Source organism: Pituophis catenifer, unplaced genomic scaffold (genome assembly GCF_029215685.1).
Source record: "Pituophis catenifer annectens isolate HBS135680 unplaced genomic scaffold, rPitCat1.0.hap2 SCAF_2, whole genome shotgun sequence".
Lineage (NCBI taxonomy): Eukaryota > Metazoa > Chordata > Lepidosauria > Squamata > Colubridae > Pituophis > Pituophis catenifer.
Window position 1 is genome coordinate 157,038,705 of NW_027256882.1, and position 20,543 is coordinate 157,059,247.

Below are 20,543 nucleotides of genomic sequence, written 5' to 3' on the forward strand. Positions count from 1 at the left end.
TTAGCTGTCTTATGTTCCTTAGCCTGGTACGTGCTACCTCACATTGTAAAGAAAGGATGTTTGTAGACAAAAAGAGTAGACAGAATCATGCACAGTAAATGAAATTATTTTCCCCTATCCTTTTTCCTTATTTGATTATTGAAAAACTGAACAATCCCCACTGCATTTTTATGGACTAATAAAATATGTTTGCGAAAAGATGCAGCGATTCCCCATCAGATGTTGTGGCTTATATGAGGGCAGGGATGTGTTGAAAAGTCAGCAGAACATCTTATGGGTCGTGGGACATTAGAATGCAGTTGCTAAATGCGGACAGCAAAATTCCCCTTCTAGTGTAGGCAAGTATCCGCCTACTTCAACCACTGCTATCCTCTGGAATTATGGGAGGCCTGAGTGCTTGTACTCTCTCATGCCCTCAATTCTATATGAGAAATGATGAGCACTGAACTGTTTTACAAAACTGATAGCCACCCACTGAAGTGCAGGTGAGGCTAATTAGCACTGGCCTTACAAGAAGTGGACATCAAGCACTGATTTTGCATAGAAGAGAGACAGCAAACACTGTGGAACTGTAGTATAGGCAACTATATCCAAGCCAAGACATGATGTAGGCATGTTAACACAGTTTATGCATCCCTAGAAGCATGGGATGTTTCAGATTGAGACTTCTGGAACCCTTCAAGGTTTCTGTACCTAAAGCCATGCTCACAACTTCTGGAGAAAGTATTTGTTAATGTTGCCACTGGCCACTTCACTGCTTTGATTTATTCAGGCGGAAGTAGAATCCTGCTACCTTTTCTTCAGTAGCTGAAGGATCTGGGGAATGTTTACTGAAAGTGAACTCCCGTTTCTCCAGAAGATATCTTGCTGATTCATTAAGAATTCAAATCTTTGTTATGCATATTCAGATCAAAGAACTAGAAATGTGTTGAAAGAAAAAAAAAATTACTTGAGCTGAATGAAATTGGTCAGCCATTTGAAGAATATTAACATTTTGCCTGACTCCCAGTGACATGCGTGCACAAGTATCTCGATAGCTTCAATTGTAATTTATAAAAACCTATACATTTAGCTCCAGTGGTCCCTAGAATGCTGCAAAATTTCCAGTCAAAATCGGAGTTGAGTCTTTTATTACTTGGCTTTCAATAGAGAGCACTCCAACTGGATTAATGACAGTCATCTGATAGTGAGATGGGTGGCATATAAATTTAATAAATAATAAAGCAAAATCCCACTAGAGAGAATCCTTCCACTCCTGTTTGGATCCTTGGAATTTAATTTGTATGGACCCATTCATGTGGGATTGATAGCTCAGCTTTCCCCCTTAACTCCTTCCATGTCTGAGCGCTATTACCTATGGCTTTATGTGTGGTATGTGAACTAGTCTATAATTTTCAGTCACATATATACACTTTTGCTTATTGAAATACCACTATTTTAGTGAGCTTACTTTCTGGACACATAGAAAACGTACATTTCACCCTAAAGATAAGTGTCATAAAAAGCAGCTTTCAACTGTTAAGTGTCTCAACATTTCCCCCCCAAAAAAACTTTTAAAACAAGCTGAATAGATAATTAAATGTGCATTTTAAAGTGCTTCTCATCTTGATTCCTGTCCAGTTAGTCAACTAATCTCAGAATAAAATACATCTTTATCTTTGAGCTTATTAAACCAAAGCTCACAATAGAAGTTTCAAATTCAGCAATAGATTTCTTTAAAGCAAAAACATTCAAAATAGGATAGCCTATACAGTAATGCAAAATGGTGCTATTCAGAGGAAACCTGTTATCAAATGCTTTTTTCATTAATGTGTTTACTTAACTCTATGATGCTGCTGGATTAAACAAACAACTATAGTGATTTGAATGTTCAAACATAGCCTCTGTTTTCTGGCGTGTCCACAAGAGACGGGTTATTTATAGAATGTTTCTGGGAAGTTCATTCCAGCTGAATTTCATTCCCCACTATGGCATACATCCAACCATCTACAGCAGATGTTGACTTCCTGCCAGTGTGCACTATGCACTTCAAGGACAAAAAAAAAAAGTTTGTTCACAAGTTGAACTGAGGTCTTGATTTGATTGGAAGATCTAATTTCAACTTTTGTACTACATCTACAAGCCTGCAGCCAAAAGTCTACAACCACTATGTTTTTTCTGAGTTTGTAAGAAACAATGAATCAATTTACTGTAGGTTGTGCATCAACATTTTAGTTTGTTTGAATACCGCATGTGAACGCAGAATATTGAATAAAACAAAGGAGTGCTGTATAGCATAGAAAATTATTGTATGTACAATTTGTCACACAAAACAATGTATGATCTTGTACCCAAAACTACTTTGATGTACTTTCTTAATATCAACATGGGAAGATTTGCGTCTGGAACATAGAACATTCATCTGTGTGCCCCTGAAATATTACTGCAAATTACCAAATTTTGGCAATACATCTTTCAGAAACAAAGATAGGACCACATTTAATTTAGATATGGGGAACCGTTGCTCCCATTCATATTTTTAACTCTCTCCAATCAGCATAGAATGGAAAATCAATACTGCCATCTCAAGGAATTGAGATAAAACCAAATCTAACATTTAGCATTATCTTTCTACTTTGGTGACAAGCAACTGTACAAATATTCCATATAGGGAAATGGCAAGAGCATCAACCCAGACATAATTTCATGAGGATCAAGTAAGTACATACATGTATACTTCTGGTTGGCTGAAGGAGCCAAATGAAAAAAAGGAAACCATTTGTGATTTAGCTATTATGTGATATGCAAGATCCCTGATTAGCAAACAAATCAGAAGTTTCCCTACTGCTTTCTGATCCAGGCTTCTTCAAAGAGCAAAAAGTCAGATTTCAGGATGGAAGTAGTGAGAAAATCAACAAGAAAGCAGGATCAGATAACATAGTATTGCTCATTTTCAGGATCCCAAATGTTGCTACGTCCAAAGCAGGTAGATATGAAACAACGAAAGGAAAAACTACTACACAGGCCAGCTCTTCTCCCTATTCAGTCGTTCACAGAGCTTCCCCATCTATCCACGTGTAGCAGCTTTTGTTATTCCATTTACTGCCTCACTGCAGTATTGTAAAGAAATCAAATATTCTGGTCAAAATTGGGGGGGGGCGGGGCGGGGGGCGCATGAGGCCAATGGTAAAAAGCTCCAGAGATAAAAGCTACATGTTTTACGGAGGTGGTGGTGGTGGAGAAAAAGGACGACGTCACTGTAACTTGTTAATAAAAACATTTATTTTTCAGTTTATACAGAACCATCCAAAGTTTGCAACGGAAGCTGATGCTTACACAGGCACTTACCCTGCATCTTCAGCTTAAGTGGAGGGTTTTTTTTTCTCTTGAGGTTATAGGACAAAGGATTTCCCACGAACACAGAAAAACAAACATTGGTAGGAGTGTATGAGGTCCTTTCAAGAGAGGAAAGGAGGCCTGGAGGCAGACTTTGTCTCAAAATGGTGGCAACTGATTTAATGCCACTTTGCAGCATGTTCACAACTGCAATTATAGAAGCATTACCAATATTTTAGGCAACCTCCCCTCCACTTTTTCAATTTCACTGCTATGACATGGAAGTTAATGGTGAGGGGGAAAGAAAATACAAGAAAAAGGTTTCCAACATAAGGTGCCGCTTTGTTCCTGACTAGCTATCGCTATAGCTCTGATTTGGGAAACAAAGCACCAACCCACACAAAATCAGGATTTTTGAGGAGGAAGAGCGTATGCCCAAAGGGAATCCAGACAATCGGGTATTGTGGTAGTTTGAGGAGAAAAAAAGCAAACTGTCCCTCTTTGTTAGACAAAGAGGTAAGCGATATTTGTTCAGCACACTAATGCGGTGGCTCAAGCCTCAGCTGTGCCGGCATCTTTTATCTTTTTAAGAACATAAATCCATTGCTTCACACTATAACAGAATAAAAATAACACAGAATGGGAAGAAGGCTGGACATCTTGAAGGAGAGGACCATCCCTCCCTCTCACTCACTGATAAAAAAACAACACTCCAAGGTGGCTTAAAAAGGAGCACATTGTTCAAATGCAGAACACCCCATCTGTACGGAGATGAGAGATGGTTCAACACAGTGTGTGGTAATGACATGATTGTAGAAAGGGGCAGTGTGTCCTCTACTCCTAGTGGTACAACTTGGGGCAATGAAAAAGAATCTGAACTGGAAAGGAGCACTTTCTTTAGCTTTGGGCATCAGCTCAGGTTGGGAAGAGCTGCCTGTGGAGAGAGGGACATGGGAGGGAGGCCTTGCCCTTCTGAATCTAACTTTTGGTGACAAGGTAATGTGTGGAGGAGGGGGGGGTGTAATAAGAATCTAGCTTTATCTGCATTTATTTCATAAATAACCTGGAAAAAAGTGATGGCCAGTGCCTCTAAGGAAGGATCTTTTCAAGGCCCTTTGAACAAACACAAAAAAAATTGCATTGTCTCTATCATTCCCTCAATAGTTCTAAAACCCCTGCCGCTTCCCTTGCTTTTAACCAGACTTTGCACCCACAAGCACCATCAGCCCATCTGTGCTCATGGATTTTGGTCTCTCCAGTGGGAAGCCCAGGGCCCGACTCCAGATGAGTTGCGACAGAACGCCAAGGGCCCGAGACACACCAAACAGCACAGTGTAGTAGTTCATCTCCTTCATGCCATAGTACTGCAGAGAGGGTGGGAAAAGAGTAATGGTTAGAAGGCAGCCCGGCAATATTTCCACATACAACCCAAACAAGAGGGAAGGGTATTATTTCGTATGTTTTTCTTCCTAATTAACTTAAGGCTGGCTGGGATGTTGGTCCTGCTGCATGTCTTTCAGAGTCTCCTCATTCTTTTCATACCTAATGCCTGCTCAAAACAACATTCATTCCCACTAAAAAAATAACTAATTCAAGTGAGCCTGCCTTTCGAAAGAATGTAATATGAAAGATGCAAGCACATCCCTCTTCAGAGTGATTTTGGCAATTGAGCAGAAAAGGATTTCGGTCATTTTTATTTCATTATAGTCTGATTTTATTGGACAACCTAGCACATCAATCTACACCTACGAAGAAGAAAATGACTTGCACGTTTTCATGTTGCAAAAAAACCCTTCCATGAATTATTTCTGTGTCAGCATTTGGTGCAGTCGTTAAGGCACCAGGCATGAAATCAGGAGGCTATGGAGCTTCAAACTATTTATCTTCAAATGTTTGGAATTTAGCCATTAAGGAGGAAAAAAGCAACGAAATAAGTAGAGGAAGCTAAATGCTGAGACAGTCTGATAACATACACAAATTTCCCTCAGTTATGGGTAAGTTCACACTGGCTGACGTTTCTTGATCAACTTTTCTTTGACTAATCAGATAGTGCCTGAGAGGCTCCTCCAAACTATTAGGATACAAAAATACCATAGCACCTTCTACAATACATTCTCTGAATATCATCCTTTGTGACCACAATTTCATTCAGCACAACCATTCCTTTCAGTTTGAATCTGGATGCATGAGTACAAGTCTTCCACCCCATCCTGCAAGAAGGAAAGATATTAGAACTAGCAACTCACCTGTAGCAGGACTCCACTATGTGCATCCACATTGGGCCAAGGATTCTTGGCCTTTCCCTGCTCCAGAAGCACATTAGGGACAATCTTGTATAACTGGGCTACTAGCTTGAAGAGAGGGTCTTTGGGAAGATGCTTGAGAGCAAATTCTCTCTGGCAGGTGTAGCGGGGATCTGTCTTCCGCAGTACAGCATGTCCGTAGCCAGGAACCACCTACAATATGAACATTGCTTAGAGTACAGAACAACGCGGGGAGACCGTGAACAACAGGTTCTTATACTTCCTTTCCAATGACTGATCACCAACAATCACAGCTCTCCAGAAGACCAGAGTACTACTAGCACAACTTTCTTTGCTTTAGAAAGGATAAACCTATCTTTCTATGAAATCATACCTCAAAACTTTACCTTACAATGGTTGTTATGACTAAGTGTAAAGAAGCCTTGGTGGTGCAGCGGACTAAAGTACTGTTAAGTAGCACTTAGCTGCCAGCTGCCTGCAATTACTGCGAATTCAAATCTCACCAGGCTCAAGGTTGACTCAGCCTTCCATCCTTCCGAGGTAGGTAAAATGAGCACCTGGATTGTGGGGGCAATAAGCTGACTTTGTATATAAAAGAACACCACTTGGGGGGGCCGAAAGCCCTACTAAGCAGGTATATACAAAAGTATGAAGGCTATTGCTTAACGCATTGTAAGCCGCCCTGAGTCTCCGAAGAAGGGTGGCATATTTATTTATTTATTTATTTTATTTATTTTATTTGTTTCAATTTGTATACCGCCCTTCTCCAACAGGACTCAGGGCGGTGAACAGCCAGAATAAAAACAGAACATACAAAATTTAAAAACAGTTTAAAATAATTAAATATTTTTGGCCGCAATTTAAAACAAACCCAATTAAAATCAATTAAATTTAACCCAAAACTGTGGGATCAAGCCAGCCCGGCTAGTTGAAATAAATAAATTTTCAGGGCCCGACGAAAAGTCCGGAGGTCTGATATTCTACGTATCTCTAGGGGGAGGTTGTTCCAGAGGGTGGGCTCCGCCACAGAGAAGGCTCACCCCCTGGGGGTCGCCAGCCGACACTGTCTGGCAGACAGCACCCTGAGGAGGCCCACTCTGTGTGAGCGAACTGGCCGGTGGGAGGCTATTGGTGGCAGAAGGCGGTCTCATAAATACCCCGGCCCTAAGCCATGGAGCGCTTTAAAGGTGGTCACCAACACCTTGAAGTGCACCCGGAAGACCACCGGGAGCCAGTGCAGCTCGCGCAGGAGAGGTGTCACATGGGAGCGCCCTGTCGCTCTCATAATCCCCCGCATGGCCGCATTCTGGACCAGCTGGAGCCTCTGGGTGCACCCCAGGGGGAGCCCCATGTAGAGAGCATTGCAGTAGTCCAGGCGGGAGGTGACGAGTGCCTGAGTGACCGTGCGTAGGGAGTCGTGATCTAGAAAGGGGCGCAACTGGCGTATCAGGCAAACCTGATAAAAAGCCCCCCTGGCCACAACCGTCATATGGTCTTCTAAAAACAGCCGTGCATCCAGGAGGACGCCCAAGTTGCGAGCCCTCTCCGCGAGGGCGAGTGATTCACCCCCAATAGCCAGCGATGGCACCAGCTGGCTATATCGGGACGCCGGAAGCCACAGCTACTCGGTCTTGGAAGGGTTGAGTCAGAACCTGTTTCTCCCCATCCAGGCCCGCACGGCCTCCAGGCACTGGGACATCACTTCAAGGGCATCGTTGGGGTGGCCTGGGGTGGAGATGTACAGCTGGGTGTCGTCAGCGTACTGATGGAACTCCACCCCAAAGCCACGGATGATCTCACCCAGCGGCTTTACATAAATGTTGAACAGAAGGGGCGAGAGGACCGACCCTTGTGGCACCCCACAAGCAAGGTGCCTCGGAGTCGACCGCTGCCCCCCTGTCAACACAGATTATGACCGGTCAGAGAGGTAAGAGGAGAACCACCGCAGAACAGTGCCCCCCACTCCCAGCCCCTTCAACCGGTGCAACATGATACCATGGTCGATGGTATCAAAAGCCGCTGAGAGATCTAACAGGACCAGGATAGAGGAGCAACCCCTATCCCAAGCCCTCCAGAGATCATCCACCAACGCGACCAATGCCGTTTCCGTGCTGTGCCCAGGCCGGAAGCCGGACTGGAGCGGGTCTAGATAGACAGCTTCATCCAGGTACCGGGGAAGCTGCTGCAGCACCACACTCTCAACAACCTTCGCAACAAAGCGAAGGTTGGAGACTGGACGATAGTTAGCCAAAACAGCCGGATCCAGAGAGGGCTTCTTGAGGAGGGGCCTCACCACCGCTTCTTTCAAAGCGGCCGGCAGGACCCCCTCACTCAGAGAAGCGTTAACAATCCTCTGGAGCCAGCCTCGTGTAACCTCCCGGGAAGCCAGTACCAACCAGGAGGGACACGGGTCCAATAAATATGTGGTCGCATTCAGCCGTCCCAGGATCCTGTCCATGTCCTCGGGAGCCACAGGATCGAACTCCTCCCAGATAACACTCTCAAGACCTGCCTCAGTCATCCCATCCGGACATACCCAGTCAGAGGCCAGCCCTTCCCGAATCTGAGCTATCTTGTCATACAGATACTGCACAAAATCCTCAGCTCGACCCTGCAAGGGGTCATCCCGCGCTCCCAGATGGAGGAGGGAGCAGGTCACCCAAACAGGGCGGCTGGGTGATTATCTGATGACGCGATAAGAGCGGCAAAATAGCTGGATTTCGCCGCTTTTATCGCCACTAGGTAGGTCTTAATATGAGACCTCACCAGTGTTCAGTCAGATTTGGAGCGGCTGGTCCTCCAACTGCTCTCTAGGCATCTTTTCTGGCGCTTCATCTCCCTCAGCTCCTCGGAGAACCAAGGAGCTAGGTGAGTTCGGTGCCAGGTCAGAGGCCGCAAAGGCACGACGCGGTCCAAGGCCCCGGCGGCCGCACTATCCCAGGCGGCCACCAGGTCTTCAGCCGAGTCATGAGCCAGAGTCTCAGGGAATGGCCCAAGCTCCATCTGGAACCTATCAGGATCCATCAGGCGCTTGGGGCGGAACCACCTGATCGGTCCCACCTCCCTGCGGCGGAGTGCAGCGGTTAGAAAGTCCAGTCGAAGGAGCAAGTGGTCAGACCATGACAAGGGTTCGATGACTATATCCCCTATATCAAGGCCACTCAACCACTGACCAGAGACAAAAACTAAATCTAGAGTGTGTCCGCCTGTGTGAGTGGGGTCATGAATTAACTGAGTAAGGTCCACGGCCGTCATGGAAGCCATGAACTCTCGAGCCACCTCAGACGTTTCACCGATAGATGGCATCAAACCAATAAATAAATAAATAAATAAGTAAACAAACAAACTGCTTCAATCAACAGCAGGAGAAGCAGCAGGTGAACATATTTCTAAATGAAATACCAAAACGCTGCCACCCATATTTTTTAAAGAATGCCTGTAGGGCCCGGGGGTATTCTTAAATTTTGAAGATGGCATTTACAGAATGCTAGACTGTCTGTCCATCCATTGCCTGCCTGCCTGCCATGAAACACAGAGGTGAGTCACTGAAATATCTATTGGAATGAATAGATTGTAAGCCACTCTGAGTCTCCGGAGAAGAGCGGCATATAAATCGAACCGATAGATAGATAGATAGATAGATAGATAGATAGATAGATAGATAGGTAGATAGATAAAGAAATAAATAAAGAAATAAATAAAGAAATAAAATATAGACTAATTAAATCATAACAGTTTGCTTGGTGTAAACATAGCTATTATGGAGTTTTCTACAAACCATATTAAAACAAGCCATGATTTAGTGCAAAGTCTGAATCGAGCTATGCCTTAAACTAGGAGCAGATACTTCCGCAATTTTGATTTCTTGACCTAACAACATATTTTAAAACATACCATAGAACACAGTTTGTTAGGACATGTATATCATAATCAAGGCCACCATATCTATCTTTTCTATTTTATTATATTTCAGCTGTCATTTCCTGATTGGTGTCTGGGAAAAAGATCTCATAGGATAAGCTGACCATGACACCAGTTATTTCTTTCACACTGTCATCATCCCAAGCCTTTTTATCTGTCTAGATGGGAAGCACAATACATAGGGAGTACACTCCTTTAAATTACAAAGGCAAATTATGCAAAATTTAATGTTTCTAATATATAACTCATTTTCTACTGTTTTATCTTGGGAAATTAATGTTTTTCAGTTATGGCCTTTTTTTAAAAAAAAGTTTTTTATTTTAAACACATTAAAACAGCATTAAAATCAAACATGTACAAACAAGAAGTAACACAACAAAAAACAAAATATCATTTTCTTTTCAGCTATATACAGCGGTCTATTCTTTCTATACATCAATATTTACAGATATTTAAGTATTAACTTATTTGACATTCATTTTTACTTTATATCATTTCTTCTTTACTAACAAAAGCTCATACACATTTTCCCCCTCCTTTCTTCATACATTTAACTTATTTCCTTATTTTTCAACCATTCATACCATCTACTCCAGACCTTATAATACTTTGATTCTTCTTTCCTCTTTAGTTAATTTATCTAATTCTGCACATTCCAGGATTTTTTTAATTAAATCCTCTTCCGTTGGTACTGTTTCTTTCTTCCAATATTGCGCATATACAATACGTGCTGCTGTCAATATATGCAATATAAGGTACTGTATTTCTTTGGTATAATTTTCTATCGAAATGCCTAACAGAAACAGTTCCGGTTTTCCCTCTATGGCCTCCTAATTTGCCAGCTCAACCACTACCTTTTTGTGGTATCCCTGTTGAATTTGCCTGAACAATTCAGCCAGATAAAGAAATACCTTGTAGAGTAGAAGTTCAGATTATTTGTCTGTATTTATCACCTGCCTAGGAATGCTGGGAGTTAAAATATACCACATCTGGGCAACTCTGGGCACTAGTTTAGAAGTGATCAGCTTTGCCCAAATTTGTATACTCTGACTGTTAACAACTCTCCAATAATGTCTCAAGCAGAGAAGAGTTTTTCCCATTTGCAATTATTTAACCACTGCAAGAATTCTTTCACTAAATGATGTTTCTTCTCTAACATCTAAATCAACCTCGCTGGCAATTATTCTCTCAGACACTGAATTAAAGATAAATTTTCTTTGTGCTTGCCTATTATGCAGAGAATTATGCATTTCCTCCAGGGAAAGATTGAAGGCAAACGAGGTCCAGGCAGAAGAAGAATATCATGGCTTCAAAACCTAAGGGACTGGAGTTTGGACAAAATTCAGCAGCACTTTTTCATACGGCTGTTGACAAAAATAGGATTGCCAACATGATCGCCAACGTCCAATGACAGATATGGCACAAGAAGATTATGCAGAGATGTCAGCACTTACCCTGCCAGAGTTCAAAGTGTTCCAAATGAAGTCCCTCAGTTTTTCATCAGATACATCCTCACCCAGTTCCTTCTGTAAATTTGTCAACCACACCAGCACTTCCTATATCAAGGTAGTGAGATTTGATGACATTGTGAGAAGAAGAAAAAGCAGTAGCTCCTCAAAAGCTCTGCCCACAATGCAAGGTTGGCTTTTGGACAACATGTCTCTTACCTGATTTGCGAGACCGTGAAGAGGCCCAGCCAGGCCATTCATAGCTGCAGCAAAAGCTAGGTAAGGGTCAGAGAGAGCACTGCCCACAAGATGACTAGTGTGAGCACTGACATTGCCACCCTCATGGTCACTGCAAAAGGAGAAGGGCGGGGTGGGGAGAGATTGAGATTGAGAGATCAGCATTGGGCAAGCCAGTTTACAGCTATATCTACAGAGATGGAAAGAATTTCATATGCATTTGGCCAAGTATAATAAATTAAATATTCACCAAAATCTTCCCCTGAAAAAGAATATTTGAGGTGACGAACTGAAGCCTGCTTTTAGTCATTGGTCAATTCTTATGGTTAGTGACAGAAATTCCAGCCCTAATTGCCATCTTACCCCCGAGGACTGCATTTCATAATAGGAAGTCTTTTATTGAGAATATCAGAACTTGACAGTACTAGCACTGCAGGAGAATTTTCCAAGACAACAGCCAAATACTATCCTGTGTCCCAGAGGTGGGCATTGCCATCTTCAGCCCTAAAAAAATTCAGTGTTTGATTTGCTTGAGGGCTTATCCAGTGCTAAATTTTGATCTGGATGTCAGTGGATCTCTTTTGATGAGGCTTTCAAGAACAGAAGAAGCCCAGAGAAGTGCCAAAAGAAAATGTTTAAAACACTTTAAAGTGACTATCAGACTAAATTAGAATTTTACAGCTATTAAATATACCTCATATGGTAAATGTATTAATAAACCAAAGTATACATATTATGTTATGTTCTTAAAATAGTAAAGCAGATTAGCAAAGTGGATTTAGTTCAATAAAAGTTGGTATAAAAATAAAATAATAAAATAAAAAATGCATATTTTTGTTCCCTCCTTCCCTTCAAAAGGGGGATTGGGAGGTTGATTTTCCCCTCATGGGTGTAAATGTACTGGAATGTTTCCCTTTCTGTGTCATGTGCCATGTAGTCAGTAGGATTAAAACTCATCTCAGGGCTGTTTATTTTAAATCACACTAACAATCATTATTTCTGACCCCTGAGGACGTGGACAGGATTCTGGGTAGACTGAATGCGACCACATGTTTGTTGGACCCGTGCCCCTCCTGGTTAGTGTTGGCTTCCCGGGAGGTGACGCGAGGCTGGCTCCAGGGGATTATAAATGCTTCATTGAGTGAGGGTGTCTTTCCCGCCGCCTTGAAAGAGGCGGTGGTGAGACCTCTCCTCAAGAAGCCTTCCCTGGACCCGGCAATATTGGCTAATTATCGTCCAGTCTCCAACCTTCGCTTTGTGGCGAAGGTTGTTGAGAGTGTGGTGGCACGACAGTTTCCCCAGTACCTGGATGAAACGACGTATCTAGATCCGTTTCAGTCGGGTTTCAGGCCTGGGTACAGCACGGAAACGGCATTGGTCGCGTTGGTGGATGATCTCTGGAGGGCTCGGGACAGAGGTTGTTCCTCTATCCTGGTCCTATTAGACCTCTCAGCGGCTTTTGATACCATCGACCATGGTATCATGCTGCACCGGTTGGAAGGGTTGGGGGTGGGAGGCACCGTATTACGGTGGTTCTCCTCCTTTCTCTCCGACCGGTCGCAGTCTGTGTTGACAGGGGGGCAGAGGTCGACCCCGAGGCCCCTTATATGTGGGGTGCCACAAGGATCGATCCTCTCGCCCCTTTTGTTCAACATTTATGTGAAGCCGTTGGGCGAGATCATCCGTGGTTTCGGGGTGGAGTACCATCAGTACGCTGACGACATCCAGCTGTACATCTCCACCCCAGACCACCCCAACGATGCCCTTGAAGTGATGTCCCGGTGCCTGGAGGCCGTACGGATCTGGATGGGGAGAAACAGGCTCAGACTCAACCCATCCAAGACCGAGGGGCTGTGGTTTCCGACATCCCGATATAGTCAGCTGGTGCCATCGCTGACTATTGGGGGCGAAGCATTGGCCCCCACGGAGAGGGCTCGCAACTTGGGTGTCCTCCTGGATTCACGGCTGTCTTTAGAAGAGCACTTGACGGCCGTGACCGGGAGGATTTTTCATCAGGTTCGCCTGATCCGCCAGTTGCGTCCCTTTCTGGATCGGGACTCGTTACGCATGGTCACTCATGCCCTCGTCACCTCCCGTCTGGACTATTGTAACGCTCTCTACATGGGGCTCCCCTTGAGGAGCACTCGGAGGCTCCAACTGGCGCAGAGTGCGGCCGCGCGGGTGGTGATGGGAGCGACGTGGCGCTCCCATGTAACGCCTCTCCTGCGCGAGCTGCACTGGCTCCCGGTGGTCTTCCGGGTGCGCTTCAAGGTTTTGGTCATCACCTTCAGAGCGCTCCATGGCTTAGGACCTGGTTATCTACGGGACCGCCTGCTACCACCAATAGCCTCCCACCGACCAGTACGCTCCCATAGAGAGGGGCTCCTCCGGGTGCCGTCGGCCAAACAATGTCGACTGGCGGCCCCCAGGGGGAGAGCCTTCTCTGTGGGGGCACCTACTATCTGGAACGAGCTCCCCCCCGAGATACGGAGGATTCCGGATCTGCGTACCTTCCGTCGCACGCTTAAGACGTTCCTATTCCAGCAAGCCGGCCTGACCTAAACTTTTCCTCTTTTAAATGGGAATTTTAAATTTGGTTTTAAATTATTGGGGTTTTAAAATGGTTCAGCCAAATTTATTTAATTTGTTTTATCTCTATTTTAAATTTTGTATTTATATGTTTTATTTTATGGCTGTTCACCGCCCTGAGTCCTTCGGGAGTAGGGCGGTATACAAATTTAATAAAATGAAATGAAAATGAAATGAATGAAATAACCTTTGGAGGAATCTTGAATTTGCATTTGCCATAAAGACTTTAAATTGTCTACCTTTATTCTAAATTATGTGAAGGCCTTTACAATATTAATGCTGTTTAATATTTGACACTTTTTTTGCAATCCTAGAGTACTGCAGATTTTAGTTTTTAAAAGCAAGCATGACACAGCCTTCTCTTAGTGGCTGTCTGACAAAATTAACTAGGAATTATAGGAAAAACTATAGTGGCATCTCACCTTCCCAAGAGCCATGTATGCAGAGAAATCCCATAACAGCTGCTTAAAAATTAGATGAATCGTGATGCAAAACTAGATGACCTATACACACATCTTATGTCAGGACTAGAATGCAAAGCTAGCATTTGTGCCATCGCACACTTCAACTTTTTTTCATCATGGTTGTTTGTACCAGACATATACGAATGTACAATAATATTCAAACATTTGAATTGGTCAACTTTCTGCTGAAAAAAAAATGTTCTTTGCCACTAGGTGGAGTTATTCATGAACATCAGCAGCTTTAGCAAGTTTATTTAGATCAATATTGTTGGCAGTCTAACCAATTGCAGCTTCCAGAAGTCCTTGCTAACCTAAGAGCTTTTAAAGAGTGAAACTATGCAATGAACTGAACTCAGGAGCTTATGCTGCAGTTGAAATCAGGCAGTTAAAATATTATGCCTTTGGCTAACAATGTCCTCAAAGACACTGAAACACAGATCAGCTTCAAGCATCACACAATATCATAATGTGGATTATTTTGTGGATTTTGGCTTCCTCAGTCAATGTGGTTTATTAACCAAAATTTATGGCTAACTGAGTGAACCTAATCAACTACGGCTTACTTGACAATCCATACTTAAGTAACTATATCAAGAATATATGAACCCAACCATAGTTAGTCCTCACTTACTGACCACAATTGGGACCGGCAATTCCATCACTAAGTGATGCGGTTGTTAACCGCATCATGTGACTTACGACAGTTCCACTGTAGTTCCACTGTAGTTGTTAATAGTATTACAGCTGGTCATTAAGACAGGCATCAATTTGTGACTTCCTGCTGATTTACCCGTTGACTTTATTTAGACTAATCCAACTTTTTACTGTGTGCCAGAGTGCCCACAGGAAAAAAAATGACAATAAAGGTTATCTTGTCTTATCTTATCTTGTGAAGGTCACAAATAGCAATTGTGATTGTGAGATGCTGTGACTGTTGTAAATGTACGCTGGTTGTGAAGCTGAGGTGCTTCACTGGGACACTGCAAGAGCCGCAAAACTGAGGACCGGTTGTAAACCTACTTTTTAAGTGCCCTCATAACTTTGGTCACTGAACAAGGCAGTAAGTGAGGATTATCTGTATTATCATCCACCGCTTAAATCTGCTCAGATACTCCCAAATTTAGCCGCACTGGAAGTAGCCACTGGAAGAATTTGGATTACTCCTGTTAACAGCACATGCAATACCCAGAACTGCAACTGTAGCCCTCTTTGTGCAATTTTGGTTGGTGATTTCACCCACTTCCCTGCAGCCTTTTTTTTTTTTTTGACAATTATCAACCAGCTGCCACCCAAGCTCTATCTTTCTCCATTGGTCAATTCAGCCTGTAACTGTAGATGTACCCAGAGAATCTAGGGCTTTCATATAGGCACGGCTTACCTGTGAATGGTGAGGTAGAGCCGCATAAGTTCAATAAACTGGGGGTCAGTGTAGCCCAACATGTTGGTGAAGTTATATGACCAGTCTAAGGCGGGATCAATGGCGCCGATGCTGCTACCTTCACGGTAGAGATTGCGATAGATCTTTGCAGCAATACAAGGCAACTTGGCAATCAAGTCCATGGAGTCTTCATAGATAAACTACAAGGCAAAACAAGAAGAGAAGACGATCAGAAGGACTTGTTAAAAGGCTAATTTCCCAGCAGCATGTGATCTGCTAAGCAGACCCCCTCGCTGCAGAAGTTTCAATTAAGGCAAGCGCATATGCAGTTTTAAAAATGTTATTTGTATAAGAAATATGCCTCATGTAAGGCTTTACAGAGTGGTTCCCCCCCCCCCAAGCTTTGGAAAAAGATTTGATGTCCTGGTTTTGCCCCCCGAAGCTTTGGAAAAAGATTAGATGATGGCACATTAGAACAATTTGGTTCAAGGTTTTTATGGTTTTTTATGTTTTATGTTTTAACTGGCTGTGTTCATGTTTTTATATGTTTTTTAATTTTTGATTGGGAGCTGCCCAGATTTGGCTGTAAGGCGGACAGCTATATAAATGTTTTAAAGAAACAAATAAATAATCATGTCTTCCCTGCTGGAATTGTAAGACCATTATAAGATTATCGTTAAGGGGCTGGAAGGCTCTTGTCTCTTACTTGCTTAAGCGCCTGAGTTTGCTAATAAATACTACTGCCAAGAGCCTTTGTAAAGACTAAAGAGGAAACACCCATAGTAAAGGGGAGCAGTGAGTACCACTGCTACCCATCATCTCCCAGATTTGTTTTACATTCCCCATTTAGACTTTCAGTGCTTATTCCTACTCAGCATTAGTCAGTAGTCTGGTGGGATAAATGTGCCAATCCTCCTTGGCCTTCTGCTGGTTGGCACAATCCATCTGCTCAATGCAAATTGGAGGACACACCCAGAACTGAAAAACCATTTGCGGTATTCTCTCTCTCTCTCTCTCTCTCTCTCTCTCCCTCCCTCCCTCCCTCTCCTTACAGCAGCTGCCCTGATAAGAGTTCACAATGCTGGCGCAGCCAGGTCAAGAAGGACACATAAATCTGTCCAAATCTATTCAAAATCTGATCATATGGGAAGGGCACATGGGAAGGACATTATGGCAACCACGAAGCCAAAGCATACTTAGATCAGGAAGCAAAATGAACATTGCCATTCCTGGGATCTATAACACTGGAAAAGGAAGGATAACTAAGGGGTCTGGCATGAGGGAAAAAAGCTACTTTTAGGCAAGGGAAGACAGAAAACAGCAGACACATAAAGGTGTGTAAACAGCTCAGAGAAGCTCTATCAGACATGGGGATTTGACAAGGAAGCAGCAGATCAGTCAAGGAAACTCAAAGGTTGGATGGAAATCATAGGTTAAGTGGGCAGGAGGGTATTATTTAAGAAATCAAAGAAAACAAAATCTAGGATCAGATTCCAGCTACCTTTGCTTTTCCAAGGGTGTTCTGACAGATTTAGATAAAGAGCACTTTTGAAACAGTAACTCATCACCACTTCTATCATAATGCAGTCCGCAATGAATATGTGGTTTAAATATTTTGCAAGGACTCAATTGACAGGAGTTGAAGACATGGCAAAACGGAATGCCAACAGAATTTATATGGTAGTAATTTATACTAACAATCAAATTGTCAGTACTGGTTGCCTAAAAAAGGCTCTGTCAAAAATATGGAGAATTCTGTAAGCGAATGAACTGAAAATGGTGGTCGTCAGATGATACTGCCAAATGGATAATATGTATACAGGTAGTCCTCAATGTACGACCACAATTGAACCCAAAATTTATGTTGCTAAGTGAGAAATTTGTTAAGTGAGTTTTGCCTCATTTTACGACTTTTCTTGCCACATTTGTTAAGTGAACCACGGCAGTTGTTAAAATACTAATGTGGTTAAGTGAATCTGGCTTCCCCATTGACTTTGCTTGTCAGAAGGTCGCAAAAGGGGATCACATAACCTTGGGACACTGCAATCGTCATAAATGTGAGTCAGTTGTCAAGCATCTGAATGTAAATCACATGACCACAGGGTTGCTATAATGGTCCTGTGAAAAAATGGTCACAAGTCACTTTTTTCAGTCCCGTTGTAACTTCAAAAGGTCACTAAACAAACTGTTGTAAATCGAGGACTACCTGTATTATCATGTATCATAAAGGGTTTGCTAATATAAAAACAGGACAGGGGGAAGAAACAGAACTGGCTGTTTAGAATGAAAAGTGTCGTGTTTTCTTAGTTACACAATGATCGCTACGTTTGTGCATTGCTTTGGATTGAAAGCAAAAAGATGCTGTGAGAATGTACACATGGTACCTGTTACCATCTCTTAAGACAAATCTGTCTTTCTGAGGATTATGCTTTAACTGCAGAAGGCACCCGGGCAATTCCAGGGAGACAGCTGCAGAAAGCTGCTATAGGAATAACTACATTTATTTCGAGTATCTTTTTGCCTTCAGATTGGAAGGGTTGCACGGCTCCAACTATCAATTTCCAATCCAGCTGCAGGAACAGGAAGTCATTTCAGGGCATGTTTCATCATACAAGTTGGGGAACCTCCAATCAATGGAACGAATCCAGCATATCTGACTGGCCCATTCATCCAGTGAGCATTTTAGAAACAGCCCTACCCAAAGCTGCCCACGTTCCGATTACTTGATATCTTTCTCCACATAATTATTTTCTCCACAATTGCAGAAGATGTGAAGTAGTCAAGTAATTTGGAGCCATGATGAGAAATAGCTGAAAGATGAGCCTACAGGTTCTCTCTTGGTTAATCTATCTCTGATGAGGAAGACTTGTGAGAGCTCAGCTTCCAGTTGGCATTCCTGCAAGGATGGTGATGTTATCGTTATCCCTCATAGGTTGAAGTTAGGCGTACAGGTAGTCCTCGATTTAACGACCACAATTGAGCCAAATTTTTTTGTTGCTAAGTGAGACATTTGTTAAGTGGCTTTTGTTCTTTTTTATGACCCTTCTTGCCACAGTTGTTAAGTGAATCATTGCAGGTGTTAAATTAGTAACACGGTTGTTAAATGAACCTGGCTTCCCCATTGACTTTGCTTCTCAGAAGGTCACAAAAGGAGATCACATGACCACAGGGGCACTGCAACCGTCAGAAATATGAGTCAGTTGCCAAGTGTCTGAATTTTGATCGCATGACCACGGGGATGCTGCAACGGCCGTAAGCTTGAAAAACGGTCATCAGTCACTTTCTTCAGTGCTGTTGTAACTTCAAACAGTCACTAAATGAACCGTTGTAAATCGAGGACTACCTGAACTGATTTCATATTCTGTAGCAACTGCTTTTGTTTTTGCAGAGTGAATGCTCTGGGAAGGAAATTCTTCACTGACCAAGCAGCTGCTGAATCAGGCTGCTCTGTCCTGCGTACAGCTGCTTTCAATAAGCAGGAGGTGCAGGAATGTTTGGCGCTCTCTCTCTCTCTCTCTCTCTCTCTCTCTCTCTCTCTCTCTCTCTCTCTCTCTTTCTCTATGGCAGGAGTGTCAAACTCATGTCATCACGATGGCGTCACGTGACTATCGGGACCCCCCCCCCTTTGCTAAATTGGGTGTGGGCGTAGCCAGCGCATGATGCATCCGGCCTGTGGGCCGGGAGCTTGACAGTCTTGCTCTGTGGAAAACTGAAGAATGACAAGGCAAAGAAGGGAAACTGATTGCATCCTGAAAGTCCACAGGATCTCATTCTTCACCTCATTTCAAGACAAGACATCATCAAAGGCAAGGGCAGAACCAAAGCTATCTTCGGAAAGAATGTATTCTCTTCTAACAGACTCCTCAGTTTCAAACTGTATGCTGGAAAGATTACAGTTAATGGGCAGCCAAAGCAAATTTAGCACCGTCTCCCCACCCCTGTCATTTGCAAATCAGATAGCAACACCTCATGGCAGATAAAGATCTATAGAGCCAGACCAAAGTCTCCTTGCTTCAGTTCAGAGGGCGAGCACTCACAGTGTAAGTCAGGCGAGAGCACATGTCATTACGCTCAAGGTCTCATATTACCAGGACAGACACAGTCGGACCCCAGAGACTGAGAACCAAGGTCATATGCTAAGCTGATTCTTGTCATTTACCATGTGCTAATCGGACTATCCTAGGGAAATTCTGTCTACTTGGTCACAAAGAACCTGAAATGACTGAGCAGTAACAGGAGGATCTTCAGGAGAGAAAAGTTAATGACTGGGCTAACTGAATGGTTAGAATATAGCAGTAACTCATTCAGAATTTAGTAAAATTAACTGGCTAGATTTCTTTCCTTTGCAATTGCTAATTCATAGGTAAGCTTACATCCCTATCAAAATTTCAACAAGTTAAGCAGCATAGTACTTAACATTAGCAAATCAGTCCTAGAATCAAATTTGTATTTAGCAGCATTTAAATATATCGAATTGAAAGTTCTCAATTGGCAGGTGCAATAAAAAGACTCTGCAGAAACAATCTTCAGATTTTTCTGTGATTTTAGTTGTGCTTTTAGTTAGTTATGCAGAGCACAATAAAACTTTGACAACAAAAACTACCAAAAGGTTTAATCCAGTTTCTACATTTTAACAGGTATAGCCTTATATTTTCAGCCTTAAAAAGAAGCTTGGAGGAAAAACAAGTTCAAGACAGTGAGTGCACTGTGAATTATAATTGTTCTATGCACAGCCAAGACCATTCATGTATGCATTTTCTATTTATACATACATGCATACAATTTCCAACATATAATTCTGGATTTTAATTCTAGATAGCTCAATCAATGGTGAAGAAAATCCTGACACGGTACCGGTACATACATTCATAACAGTGCCAAGCTTGAGGTCTCTTCTATAACCTCTTCTACCAATACTTGTGGAAAG

The 20,543-nt window shown here is 42.8% G+C and overlaps 1 protein-coding gene across 1 annotated transcript in view; it reads right to left on the bottom strand.

The window, feature by feature from the left end:
* Positions 1 to 3,241: 3,241 nt before the first annotated feature.
* The window catches only part of CS (citrate synthase), a 47,316-nt gene continuing 30,014 nt past the window's right edge, over positions 3,242 to 20,543 (bottom strand). Inside the window, exons 7-11 of the mRNA XM_070937842.1 lie at positions 15,617 to 15,816; positions 11,168 to 11,297; positions 10,955 to 11,056; positions 5,562 to 5,771; positions 3,242 to 4,679 (exon numbers count right to left, since the gene is read on the bottom strand). Of these exons, the coding sequence (XP_070793943.1) occupies positions 4,509 to 4,679; positions 5,562 to 5,771; positions 10,955 to 11,056; positions 11,168 to 11,297; positions 15,617 to 15,816 (813 nt within the window). The 3' untranslated portion in view covers positions 3,242 to 4,508. The remainder of the gene's footprint in view (positions 4,680 to 5,561; positions 5,772 to 10,954; positions 11,057 to 11,167; positions 11,298 to 15,616; positions 15,817 to 20,543) is intronic.